This window comes from Mesitornis unicolor, unplaced genomic scaffold (genome assembly GCF_000695765.1).
Source record: "Mesitornis unicolor isolate BGI_N332 unplaced genomic scaffold, ASM69576v1 scaffold8661, whole genome shotgun sequence".
NCBI classification, from domain to species: domain Eukaryota; kingdom Metazoa; phylum Chordata; class Aves; order Mesitornithiformes; family Mesitornithidae; genus Mesitornis; species Mesitornis unicolor.
The window spans coordinates 39576-54424 of record NW_010164429.1 but is presented as its reverse complement, the minus strand read 5'-3'; the positions used below and the strand labels follow the sequence as shown (position 1 = coordinate 54424).

General features: G+C 36.7%; 1 protein-coding gene across 1 annotated transcript in view; it reads right to left on the bottom strand.

Moving 5' to 3' along the window:
- MYCBP2 (MYC binding protein 2, E3 ubiquitin protein ligase) overlaps positions 1-14849 on the bottom strand; it is a gene marked incomplete at its 5' end in the record, with an annotated part of 156400 nt that overhangs the window by 104668 nt on the left and 36883 nt on the right. Inside the window, 4 exon segments of the mRNA XM_010194319.1 lie at positions 541-658; positions 6615-6696; positions 7167-7286; positions 13032-13139. Coding sequence (XP_010192621.1) covers positions 541-658; positions 6615-6696; positions 7167-7286; positions 13032-13139 — 428 coding nt within the window.

Genomic DNA, 14849 nt, shown 5'->3' with positions numbered 1-14849 from the left:
AGGCCTGAAGTCAGGACAAAGAGGAACTAAACAATGTTGAAGTGATTATTCAGTGAATTTAAGAATGGATTCCACACGGACATAGGAGAATATATTCCATGCGGATATGAAAGAAGAGTACCAGAGTTATGCTGTGTTATACTGTGCAATAACCTCCCCTGAAGTGTAAGCATAACTTCTGCAACTCATTGATGTTTCTATGAAAGAAAACAGGACATTTAATTTGTCTAACGAATGCAGACTGACAGGTAATAGAATATGCAATAGATGCTTGCAAATGACCTTGCAACAATAAGAGTTTGAGAAAACTGGTGCACCTTACAAAACAACCCAGTTTTAAATCAGCACCTTCATTAAAATAGAAAAAAAAATACCAAGAATTTCTGGCATCATGCCTTTCTAACCGAACAGTATTAGAGGCCACATTTTTTTACAAAACGGACACAAAAGAGCAAGTATAAGCAAACAGTTTTAAAATATCTTTGAACAATACACTTACTACTAGCTTATTCCCAAAAGTAAATATTATTATTTCCTTACTGAGAAACTTCCAAATGTGAAAACCTGGCCATCCATTAAGAGAATAGCTGTATGGTTGCTCCCAGCAGTGACTTGTGTACTAGGACCTGGTAACGCTTGCACCAACGTGGGACATCCCCTATATCAAAATAAATTAATTTTGTATCAGTACATGCTTATGCAACATTTTAACATATACATCAGTATTATAAGGATGTCAAACACTGAAATATATTCGCATACTATATGGAACCAGAGTCAAGCAACACCTTCCATATTAAATGAATAGAGGTTCAAAAGACTGTACTGGATATTTAAGTGCATGCCATTTTCGTTACAGGGAACCAGATCAAGTACCCTCTCTTCAGTTACTCAGAAATCAGCATAGAATAAAAATGGTTACTTCAATATATAATTGTAGAGTTACATTAATATATTAGTGTAACTACAGTATACATATGTGTAAGTATATGAAATATATTGCAATGAACTGTAGCAGTAAAAAAAATTTGTAGTGAGGATACTTGTTAAGCACTTAACAAAATAGCTTGCATTATGAAGCAATTATATGAATTATATGAAGCCTTACATGGTTGGTACTCTACTACAATTACCAGAAGCAATTATGATATGGCCTCTCTGAGATCATTGTCTAGGGAATAATAAAAGAAAGAGAAGGTCTACCCACCTCCATCAGCTTTCTAAAGGAGAATAAGGCATTAAAAATTGCTCTCCATAAAAACCTGACTAAAAGAACAAACCTCTCTAAACTGTTTTCCAGAAAGATCTGAAAAAGTCTAATCAGTGTGCCTCACAAATATGGACAGGTATAAAAAAAAATAAATTTCTCATTCCAGTAAAAACCAAAGGAAGAAAAATCCCAATGTTATGTTCAAGATGCAAAGAAAGAAAATTTGAAGTGATGATTTAGAATAGAAATAGAAAAGATAAAGAGAAAGAAGTACAAAATACTAAAACTAAGTTTATCTCAATCCCAACAAAATGAACAGGAGTCTACAAGCACTGTACCAGACTCTGAATTCCATAATGAAGGTCTACCTAGACTTCAAATTTATTGTGGACTTGAAAAGATTGAATTTGAAGAACAAGTTATTCCAAAATAACTCTGTTTCAGAACTCTGACCCCAGAGAAGAACAGCACTACTTAAACTTACTTTTAAAAAACCACTTTCAAAAATAGGTTAATCTAAAATAAGAACAGGCAGTTATTATGCTGGAATTTAAAAAAAAGTGTCAGCCCACTGTCACCTACCAATTATTTGTGCAACAAATGGGTTATCTGCATGTTCTGATTTTGGCTGAATTACAGATAAAACAGAACTGAAGATAGTAAGGGGAAGGAGAAGCTTCGTGTGTTCAATAGGGAAAGGGAGAGGGTAGATGGGAGGATATGAACATATGGAAATGTGGAACAGAGGAAGACAGATCGATGACCTGAAGGAGAGGGAACATAGGTACGCATAAAGAAACTATTCCTTCCTTGTGAATGTAGCTTCCAGTGGGTGAGTCTTGTGGAGATGGAGAGACTGAAAGGTAGCATAAAAAAAAGTAGAGGATGGGAGAGGATGCATGACACGACTTTCATAGCTTTAGATGCCTTTCATGGTCTATAGGCACATGGGCTTGGACACCAGTAAGATTTTATACAGACACTTAAAGTCTAGCAGCATCAACAATGAAACATTGTAAAAACAGAAGAAACATTACACTTGCCTCTCATTAATTTTAAGGAAGCTCAAAAAGGCATTGAAGTGAAAACAAAACATAATTGAGAACTAATCCAAAAGCATTCCTGTTGAAGGGAAATAATGTGAGTAAAGGTCTTTTTTCTCCCCCTCAAAATTATCATATCTGCAGTCATGGAATTATCAATCCTACGCTAGGGAAAAAAAAAAAAGGACCATTTCATCTATTTGATGCATAAAAGCTAAGCCATTATCACTAAAGCTATTTATCTTTCTGTTTTGACAATCAAATCTATCAGCAACATTATCTGAATGCTGTGCATGATATTCCCTTGGCAGCACCAAAGCAAAACCAGACAAGCAACTAATGTAGAGAGATGCAATATGTTATCCTCTACAGAAAAATAGTTTTCATTTTGTAAAAGGAGGAAGGATTTGGAAAAATACATTAAGCTGGTTTGACTGATGTATATGGAATTTAGAACCTGTGATACTATTGATTATTTCCCTGTCCCTCTTAAACTCAATACAGAAAAGCTCAGGATAGACACTTTAGAGTCTGACTTAAGACTCTTTGGACAAGATTTTGACAACCAGGGTTTCTCTATTTGAATGGGACAAAGCAGGAAGCATTTGGGATGGAGCTGAAGGACACCTTGGTATCAAACTCACAGATTCATTGGCCTATGGATATGACAGGTATTTGACACAGTCAATCATAAAAGACCAACCTCAACTATACAGAAAGTAACCTGAGATCCCTTGGGAAAATGTAAGAGTGCTGAACGAAAAGCAGCAGATATACACGCATCAGCTAACTCAGGATCCTGCAGAAGGTCCAAGTGCATTTTGGCTTTCCACACTGAAGCCCTCGTCCATCCTGAAGGGTCAGCATTTCTGGGAGCAGATGTGGTCTTTGAAAACTTGCCTTGTGTTAAATAGTCCAGCAATCGCTGTCCATGGTACTTATCCAGGCAACAGTTGGCTGCCAAGCCCAGTAAGATGTCACCTGGGGCAGCCGATCGAGTGCTGCAAATTCAGGTTCACCATGGGCTGTTACTGTGTAGTGGATAACAGGAAACCAGCAGTAACTCCTACCAATTGCAGTCAGAGTTCATTTTAAATAAATAATTAATTGTTGCATTTTAGAGTAACTGCACTCCACTGTGGAAGTAAAATAATCAGACAACGCATCTAGAAACTTGATCCTATCAAACAGAGATTATGAAATACATTTTTTTTCCTAGAGATATCAATAGGATATAGTCTCTATGCTTTGTCTTCAAATAAAGCATAGCTGACTGTCCATGGAACATCTGCTCAGTTTTCTTCCATGTTATCGTTGAATCTTCAGAAGCAAAACCATATCAGGATTGTCTTTCTTCAGTTGTCTCATCTCTAGAGCTTGAGCACCAGATCTAGTGCTTGCTAATGTAGTGCCGAAGTCAACAGTTTGTTTGAACAGTAACAGAAAGATCCTGGAGTTTTAAGTTCTATTTTATTGAGAGAAACATCAGTAACAAACAGACCTTCGCTTACCTGAAAGCAAGACACGCTATTTTTCACCCAGACTAGATACTAGATAGCATTTATTGCTTCCACTGAGTTTCTATCCACCAACAGCTAATTTGAGGTGAATATAAGCAGAGACTGACAAATCAGTCATGTAGCAAATAGCTCAACAACATCCGCCACTGTGGATTTTAGAACAGAAAGCCTATGCAGACTAGTTTAACAGCTCCAGCATCCTGATATGGAAAAACTGGCCTCCCAGGAACCAGATCACTTGCATTTTTAAGTAGTCCATCTGTGAACAGCTGAAGTCTTTGCTGAAGAAAAAGATACCACCAACTTTTGCATATTGCTTGCTCCTCCACACCATTTCACTTCTATTACTGGTTTGTTGTGAAGCACATCATCCTGTTCATCAGCTGTTTTGTTTGCTTGTGTGCATACAAAATAGTCTGAAGTCCTTCTAGGGCATGTCATATGCCTCATTCCTACTAAGTGGGAGGAAGAATTTGTGGTGTTTACCATACTCTAATAGAGGAGTCCAGAACCCCCTTAATATGGAGAAAGACATGTCTGGACAAGTTCACAGAACTCAAAATAGTTAAGGATTTTCAAGACTTTTTAAAATACAGTCTCACTACTAAATCTTTATGCTGCAAGACAGAAGTCTCTGAAAGGATAAGTCATCAATGGCTGCCTAGGAATCTCCATCATTGCTTCATCTGGAAACGAAGATGGCTCCCTCGGATGAAACTGAGAGTTCCTGCATTTTCCCTGACATTTCTCATTTTCAGGGGCCCCCATACTTGGATATACGAGCAAGGCTGCCTAAATATTACTTTCTTTTTTCCTCCTCTCTCTTTCTCCCAGAAACACAGCAGATTATCAGTTCCTGGATTCAGAAGATTATGGTCTTCCTGAGGTCAATACAGGCAATGTGACACACTGCATGACTGACATACCACTGACCTGGCTGGAGCTGGCCATCTGAGCACCACTGGGTCCCAACTGAGGTGGAACTCTGCATAAGGATTCCCTGTTTCCTTCTCTGAATGCCTTACTGTGAGGACAGAGGAGAGATCTCTACTTAAAGCTGGAAAAAGAAGTACATCAATGAGGAAATTATCATTTGAATGATGGTGCTAAACAGCAATATAGTACTATAGCCAGTTCTCATGCACAGGACATACTCCAAATTTCTTCAAGGCTTTTTTCAGACACTGTCTAGGGTCTGCAGCAGAATGATACCAACGCCAGTGTCAAGTCCCTTGTACCTTCTCAGCTTCTAGGCATTTTCAAGCACTATCCTTTCGCACAGGATGTTTCATGTTCTCTTCTAGGATCTCCCTTGGAACTACATTTGGTTTCCATCCAGTTTGTTTAAGTAAGCCACAGAGGTGGGGTTTACTGCCTGAAATTCTGACAGGTAGAGTAGATAGCCCCGATGCCTTTAGAAAAGCCAAATGACTTCTCTGAAGTTGGAAACAGGAGACAGTAAGTTACCAGTACAAATGCCACTGCTGTTTGTAGCTCTTTAGTCTTTAAGACAGAAACTATCCTTACTCTAGTAGTGACTTGAATTGCCAGATAAAGCAGTTGTAGCTCTGAACAAGTATCCAAGAATTTCCAGGAACAAAAAACAGAGTACTTGTCTGTGATGTGGCTCTTCCATTGGCAGAAACACAGACTGCATTCACCAGTCCAATGCAGACTGAGTAGGGGTAACAGTTTAGAGACTACTATTAGGCACAGCAGTCAATGCAAAGTAAACTTTCTTCCTTCCTTCCCTCTCCCTCTTCTCTTTAGTGAATCCAATGAAAGTTTTAAGATGATGAAGGCTTTCTCAGAAACCTGACAAAAGAAAAGATTTGGAAGTCTCCAAAGAGATTAGGAGAACAGATGTTCAGTAATTCTGATCTCATTGCTACAAGACAAATGGCAAAACTGAAGACAGGTCATGGATGCTCCACTCTATATGCCTTTTACATACAGATACTGGGCATTACACAAAGCCTCACTGATTCCTACTATTCCAAATTCCCTGTCTAATGTGTCTATGAAGTATGTGTGTGTCCAAAGAACAACATTATTACATTTCCTTTTATGCCAGGACACTGATTGTCTACTTCAGTAACCAAATGAGATACTATGGGTGAGATTGACCCTCACATTAAAGACACATATATTTAGTTGTCTGTGCTCTCAACTGTAGTCAACAGAGATCAAGACAATAGTTTACAGAGGTACTGAGCATACTTAAAGTAGATAAATAGGGGCTGGCTTGTCAAATAGCTCTCCAGACTCTGTTGACTTCTCTATTTAATTTGATCACAAAGAAAACAAAGAGGTCACTCTCATGCTGACAACTAAAGTGTATATAAAATGCAGCTGTGACCCAAGCCTAGTGACCTAATTTTGGAGATTAATAATAAACAAAAAGGAGATTTTATCATAACTGAACTACCATCAGTAATGTAAGAGAAGCAGGTTAATCCAAGTCTATAACCTCATATTATTTGAATTATTGCATATGTAATATTTTGTAGTAATAACAAAATCTTAGTGAGATTTCAATATCATTCTGTCATACATGCAAAGAGAAGTGAAAAGACAGAAAGCTTTTATACTCAATTATAGAACCGATGCTAATAACTATGCACAGAAGCCTTCACATATTAAATTACCGATAAAGTACAAAAGTATGGTTACTATTAACAGTGTACCCATCCAGGTTTATAGGGAGTAAGTGCAGAATGACAACTTAATTTGGACAATACTTGAGTTTTCTCACTTGCTAGCTACAGAAAAGCAGAGTTTACCCACTTTTTATACAATGGCACAGCAATATTCAGTCATGTCCTTTGATTACCAGCTTACCTGGAATTAACATCACCGTGCCCAAGTTGCCCATGCTGCCCATAGCCAAATGTGTAAACATCACCATTCTCCATCAAAACCACTGAAAAACAAACAAAAAAGAATGATGTTTTTCTGACACACATAGGTTAACGTGGTACTGCACCAGTGCTCATTAGCCTTTCCGAGCAGCACAGTTAGCAATCCCTACTGAAACACTAAAAGGTTCATAACCAGATTTCACAATTCATCACAGCTAGTGTCTCTATGGCAAGGCTGTGCCATGCAGATGTTCCCAAATGGTTAAAAAATTGCTTAAAAGCTCTGATGTAATTCAATATATGATATTTATAGACCTTCACATTGTTCAGGCCAGCATAGTAGGCTACAAAATGATAATGCAACCTGTTCAACTTTTAACATTCCTATATACATCCCTATAGAAAATTAAACACAAAGCAGTGAAAACACATAGGACAACATTTCAAAAAAATCAATAAAAGTTCTATACTATAACATATGTTATATGTTAGTGTATGTTATATATGTTAACATTTATTTATTTGCTTTTACCTGAATGGTGAAATCCACAGCTAACTTGTACGGCTCTCAGTTCACAGTCAAAGCGAACAGCGCCTGGTGGATAAGTTGTGATTTTGCTGGCATCCTTCTCACCTCTTTCTCCACTTCCGTCTATAAACAAAACTTGTAATTATACCCCATGTCTTCTTAAAGTGTTTTATTAGAAGAATTAATAGAACAAGGAATAGTGAAAAACTCCCCACACCACCATTTGTAAGGTAGGAGAAAGAACTCACAGAATAGTAAGAGAGACAGCTCAAAATGTGGCATGAGAGTAGATGCGACAGACGACAGAAACCCTACTTCTAAACAGTCTACTACACTGGGAAATATCACACCATCTAAAGCAGAAACCTCCGAAGAGAAGACAAAAATGACCAGCCAAACAGCAAATTGAACAACTTCACAAGTTCTGCTTAACAACCGTTACTTTCATTCTTCAATAAAACAGCACTGCGAAGCAGACAGAAAGCACTACAGTTAAACTCAATAGGCATAGCCTGGTCTGCTTTTTTCGATCAGTACTTTTTAAGGATTTTACTTGACTCTGACTTGCCCATGTAGCCCCTGTTTTACGTAACTAACAATAACTTATGCAGCTCATTTCTAACAACGCAAACATACTCATCACTAGCACATCTGTTTCCTGTCTAAGATGCACTTTTAGAGACAGTTTCTGTGATTTCTTTTCAGTAAGCATGAAGTGCATTATTCCTAAAGTCAAACTGCCCTTGCATCAAATAAAAGCACTGAAGTGACCAGCAGCTGAGGGAACTGGGGTTGTTTAGTCTGGAGAAGAGGAGGCTGAGGGGAGACCTTATGACTCTCTACAACTACCTGAAAGGAGGTTGTAGCGAGCTGGGTGTCAGTCTCTTCTGCCAAGTAACAAGCGATAAGACAAGACGAAACAGCCTCAAGTTGTGCCCGAGAGGTCAAGATACTTAAACTGTATGGTCACAGGGTCAACAAAAGAAGGCATTTTCATAATACTAGCAGGAAACCAACACGAAACAGACAATATGCTCATCACCATTAAAACCTGTGTAGAAAGTGGACAACAAAAGCTCTAAAGCAAGTGCATTTTCACAATGAAAAACTTCATATATGTCTTCAGTCACACTGTCTCTAGTATAGAGAAATGAAAGAAAATACACAGAGTGAAAAAAAAGTGCACACAGGAGATTCTGCATTTTTTCTGTGGTACTTCTATCTATTACTCCTTCATTAACAAAACTGATACAGGGAAACAATTGCTGCTCAAAGCATTCAAGGTATTGTTAATTCAGATGTATATTTATAATTTCTACACATTTTCCTGAATAAAGGTTAGTGGAAATCTGAACTCTGAGACTTCATTATTCACTGTATGCAGCATAGCACTTACAGACTTACAAATCTTTAAACATATGATTCTGTTTTTATACCTATTGCTCAAACTTTCTTTCCTTTTTATTGCATGGAAACTGCTGACACAATAAAGTCATTTTAGCAGTCTTATTACAAAACAGCAGGTTTATTACTGTTCTGGAAATAGTGTTATTTTCTAGTGATGACTGAGTATAGCAATTACATGAGTCTCCACATAGTTTACATCTGTAAAGGAACAGTGTATATAGGTACTAAGTAATGCTTTCAAAGAATTAGGTTTAATAGCATAGATAAAATATCACTTTGAAGATGTGGGTGCCCTTCATCAAAAAAAATAACACTTGCACTACATGTTGGATATGCATGAAAGTGAAGGAACTGTTTGGCTCTCAGAATTGCCATGGGATATTTGAGGTTTTTCCAATGGTGTCAGCTGTGTACTACCAGGCTGCACACCATTAGAAGAAAGGTTTGCCTGCAGCTTCTTTTGTATGAAGAACAAAAGCAAATACAAAGAGACAGAGGCACTATTTAACAACAAAAAAACCCTGAAAATGCAGAATTTTTGCTCCTAGTCACGTAATTCTGCCTTAACATGCTTCTAGTATTTTAGTTAACAACTTGGCTACTTCTCAAATACAGTACCTTTGAACATTTTATGCTGACTACGTGCCAAAGTAATCGAGATGATTCTAAGGGCTACATTATTTATTCAGCAAGCAGCCTACTTTCTGCTTCCCTGTTTCACAGAAGCTTTTCAGACAGAACCAGAAAAAAATTAATTGTTCTGGAAGTCTACCTGTGGCTCCTATCTTCCCTCCTCCCTCAATCATCGATGGCTGTAATTAAAAGTGTAAGCTCTCCCACTGTGCAAATGCTCTTGAAGAGCCACCAGCCAGGAATGCACATGTCCAGTATATGTCATGGCTACATGCACTTCCTACGACAAAAGGAACTGGACACACAACAACCATGTCACCCGTGCACAGTCATTTTAACAAAATTTAGCAGAAGTTGCATTGTGTTCACATAATAGCAGCATATCAAGTGATCTGCAGACACCTGAACAGGTACATGTGCATTTCATGCCTCAGTGTAAGAAAAAAGTACTGCTCTTAAGTGCTTCAACAACTACTAATAATGAGGACTGCTGTTTTCTCAAATGATAAATATGTGATCCTGCCTTGAAAGAAAACATGATTTTAGACAGATTCCCATTTTTTCCAAAGTTGCAAATGAAAACACAACACCGTATTATCCTTAAGGAAACACTAAATACCGTTGTGCAAGATGCAGAGACAAGTACATTCACACAAAACAAGTTTTTCAATTCCTTATCCAAGAAATGAATTTATTTTAAAGCAAAAAGTTTCAGAGAGTTGGCATTTTCAAATTCCAAAGCTACATTCTCAAAGCCTTTAAGAATGCAGGAATGGAAGCAACTAACTTCCATATATATCTTACTTTGCTTAAGTGTGAAATTTGCTGACAGAACAGAACTCCTCTCAGCCTTCTTTGCGTGGTTAGTAACTGTCTCATGAGTTTTGAATCAGCATATCAGTCAAGTTACTGGTTAGTATCTGTGATGTTCAAACCCTCACGGGGGATGCTCCGAATGCCTCAGTATCATCTATAGGCTTTATACACAACAAGATTACTTGAACAAATCAGGTTGCAACTGCAGCTTCTTGGCTGTCCACCACAGGCTTCAGCTGAAATATCTGAAACCAATATTATAGCTACTCTGCAGGAGGGAAAGAAACCTACCTCTGGTTGTGAAAATCATCTAAGGGCAGGAAAAAGTAAGTCCATTGGATGCCTGAGAGGATTTTTACAGAGCTTACAGCTGAAAGACTGAAAGCTCAATACTTCATTAAAAAATATGGATGAAGCAAAGCTCACTTTGCTACAAAGCACTCCATGATTACCAAGAAGGTAGTACCTTCTCCTTTCTATCCATACTTATGATGGAGACACGGACATAGATCAGAAAGATTATGATTATGTTTAATATGCATTTTTTGTACTAACAAGGATCTCGATAGGCAGACCCTGTAAGTGTGAAATGAGCAATGACAATGGAAAGCTTTCCAGAAAATGGGTATTTTGATGAAGTTGAAGGAGTTTTCAACTGGGAAATTCAACAGAAGAATTCCACAAATGAAAAACACGTAGATTTGATAATATGCACAAGTGCATACCAAATACACTTTTTAAAGCAGGCTATAATTGTCAGTCCTGAAGAAGCTGTTCACATTCAAGTTTAAATATCATTATCAAGAGAAGTTCTGCAGCTACAAATGGATAAGCAAGAACAGGCACCAGCAAATTTAGTACTGGCCTCATCAGTACTACCAGTCAAAATAAACTTTCCTTGCCTGAAGATCTGGAAGGTCTGGTTGGTGTGAAGAGTTATAAGACTACATTAGCAGAAGTATCTGAAGAAACAATGCCAGTTTGGAAAGCATCACATTCAAAACTAAAACAAAACAAGATGCTGATTTCAATGTTGCATTGTCCTTTTACTGAAGTCAACATCCCTGCTTCAGACTGCTTGATTATTGATCTGCACTCTGTGTATAGCAAAAGAGGCATGCCTTGTAAGATGAGGCATCTTTTTCCTGATTCCCACCTTCCCCTTTACTTTGATATCAACACACTTCACCAGTCAGTTTTCCTTTTTCCCTGGGAAGCTCTTCCCAAAGTTAATGGGCATTTCGAGCTTCTGGTGGAATTTATGGTCATCTTTTGAGAGGAAGCCTTCTGAAGCAGAGAAGAATCTGAAAGTTTACTTGTAAAGATGTTACAGTCTTCCTGATCTGTTTAGCATGAGACACAAAGAACTAAAAGAAACTGATTCTTCGCATACCACCTTCCTCAAGGAAAAATAAATGTTCAGTTCTATAGAGCATCTCTGACAAAATCCTTCAGCACAACACAGACCTTTGCATTCTTCTTACAACTCCAAGAAGCAATGTAAACCTCAGACTGATGCTACTGACTCTTGTACAGAGGATACCTGAGCTGAAGTGAGCTACAACTACTAACACATGTCAAAATAAGTACAGATGTAGGCAGGATGAGCATAGCATAGCATATCCATTTGCCTGTGAGGCCAAGGGCTGGCAAGCAATACAACTAGTAGTAGAATCCAGCTCAGGAACACTGGTCATCAGCAAATTGTCACTCAAATGCCAGCACTAAGGTTCTGTATGTTTTGCCTTTCAGCATCCAATCTCTCCCAGGGAGATTATGTTAAATTATTCTCTTTGATCCATCAAGACTTCAAGCTCAAATAGTATGTTTTCCTAATAGACTGAATATATGTTATGCAAATACAAAGGACCAGATTCTGCTTTCATGTCTGTAAAATCAACTTAACATGATTTCATGATCCAGTATGTCCATCATCCACACACACTGAAATCATATCCCAAAAAGCCTCAAACTGCCATGCAATTTGTTTGCACACATGCCAAATACTATCACTAACTTCTGCTAATTCCACTGAAATGCCATTCTAACAACTCTTTTCATATTTAGCTATTCTTTAGAAAATGGTTGAAGTGTTCCAGGTCCTCACCATTTTAGAAGCTTTCTACTTTGATCAGGTCTGTAATCTACATTTTGCATATTCATCTTTTATATATAAATACACACATACAGGCATATCTATATACAGATATATGAAAATTACCATCAGATTTTATATAGCTTAACTGTAATAAATTCAGTTGACATTTTTAGTAATATACTACCTCTTCCTAAAAAAAATACACCATTAATATCTTAAGAAATTACACATTTAGAAATTCAAGGGATAATGAATTGACTTTCCAGATATTAAAAAAAAAAATCAGAAATATCAAAAATATCTCCTTACTTATATTTTGCAAAAGAACAATTAACTCAAGAATATTGCAGCACAAAACCTATACTTTTATTTGTATTCTCCCCATTCAAACTCCATTAAAAAAAAGCAAGTTTACATTATTTTTAGTATTTCTTTTCTAAAAAAGGCTTGTTAAAAGATAACTTACCTATGAAAAATTTTATGCTAAAATTAACAAATCTGGAATAGATATGTCAAGGCAATCACCCCAGCTATACAACACAAAGGTTCAAAAAAAACAACACAAACGCAATGAAGCAGCCTGAGTTACTAAAAGGTGTTAAAGTTTCCTACAGTAAAATTAAAGAAGCTTAGGAATGAAACAGCATTAGAAATAAGAAGAGACACATAGAAAGACAATCCATATTTCATCAAAAAATAAAGGGGAAAAAACCAAAGATTATGCAGGCCACGAAACATTTACAATTTTAAACAAAAAGGTCAACATTTAAATGCATTTTCTTTCTCCTCAGGTAACAAGAAGAAAAGCAGAACTCATTTTGTGCAGTTCTTTGAAAAGACAGATTCAGCGCGTGGAAGAAGTGATTGGGGGAGTGGGCTTATTTCCACCCTTGTCAATAAGGAAGACCAAATACCTTTGTGCTTGTCCCGTTTATGCTTTAGCTGTGCTGGATGGGGTCTGATTCTGGCTAGAGCCTGCTCTCGATGGTTCATAAAAATAGGACCAGGAAATACAAGGGGGCCTGAGGAGAAACATTTTGCATATGCATACAAAAGCTCACAAAATGAAAACAGTGTGTTAAACAAAATTAAATTAAAAGCAATGAAAAAATAATAGTTATATCATAATCTTGTTTTCCTAAATTCAAAAGTCCCTAAATTGAAAACTGCCATTTCTTATTATCAAGACCAAAATATATTGCAAAGAAGCAATAAATATCCCATAGTGACAGTTTTACCTGAATTTATAAGTCTGCAACTGTACTCCAAGCAACAGAAATACAACAGAGACATACTGGAGTAAAATTTGATAGCAAATATCCATTACTGTCTCTAAGGGTTAAAAATATTAATTATAATGCCAACACTCTACAGTATTACATTTAAAATACTAATTCGGAACAATATCATCCTATCAATGCTAATTTAAAAAAAAAAAACCAGCCATACAGCTGTTCATAACTATCATATTTAAAACACAGAGTTATCACTTATAAAGAAAACAGATACCCAAAAACACCTGTTCCATGAAGAAAATTAGTTAAATCGTATCATTTTTTTCTTATCTACTTACTGATTTTGAAATCTATTTATTTTTTAAAATCTTTCCCATTTATGTATAGGTTTTCAAGAGAAGATCTCTATTTGAAGAAAGCAGTATTTAAAGATTTTTCCAGACTACATTTTCTTTTTAAAATCCAGACCCAAGCAGTGCTATATTAAGTTTAACTGAAGCTGTCTATATGTAGATCATGGACCAACAATTTGTTCCTTAAATCTGTTATTTGTCCTCTATTTTGAAGTCATCCCCTTCTTCCACAAGTCTCACATTCAATGTAAACCATGCATCAGGAGCAGCTGATTCTGCCAGGTGCCATTCTCACCATTCCACAGGTTCCCAGACGCAGTCCTTCCATGGACTTTAAAAAAAAAACAAAAAAAAACAAAACAAAAAAAAAACCCAAAAAAACCCCACAAAAACCCACAAAATCCACCACATAACAAAAACCCAAACAAAAAACCCCACACCCCAAATCAGATTTTGTGTCATGTCATAAACAGCTTACGTGAAACTTCGAACACAAGTATTCCCTCTCCATCCCCCAAACTATTGATACTCTATTTCCTTAGCTGAACTTTATTAACAAATTAATATAAGATAAATTCTCATAAATGCCCACCGTCTCAGGTTTCCTGCTGTAAGCTGTAGTCTATCAGTTCCTTCACTAATAGTAATGGAAAGAAATTTAAGTGGAAGTTAGGACAAATCTATCTAGATTTAGAATCCGCAGATGAAGAAACTTTTCTTCACATACAGAAGTTTCAAAATTTTAGCATTAACTTAAGAATGAAAATTAAGTGTTTTAGAAATCCACTACTGCCTTTCTCCCTTGCTTTGAGATTTATATATGTGTTAGCTAATAAAATGTTCCAAAACCTCATTAATCATGTATGTTTCTACACATAGCATAGATGTTTTTGTTTTGATTCTACTGTATTTATCTGGACTCTTTTTATCCCAGAATAGGTCCCTTTGTTAATTAAGAACTCCTAAAGTTATCAAGGATAATAATTTGCTTTTGCTTCTTCAGTTATCTTGCTATTACTCCCACTTTTCAGTCTCGTCTCAATCAGCCTCCATTTAATAGATGCATTTTTGGTAAAGATTACTTTCTGCCAAGCCACTTGCTGTGTTTAATATCCTACATCCCAGATTTTAAACTTACACAAAA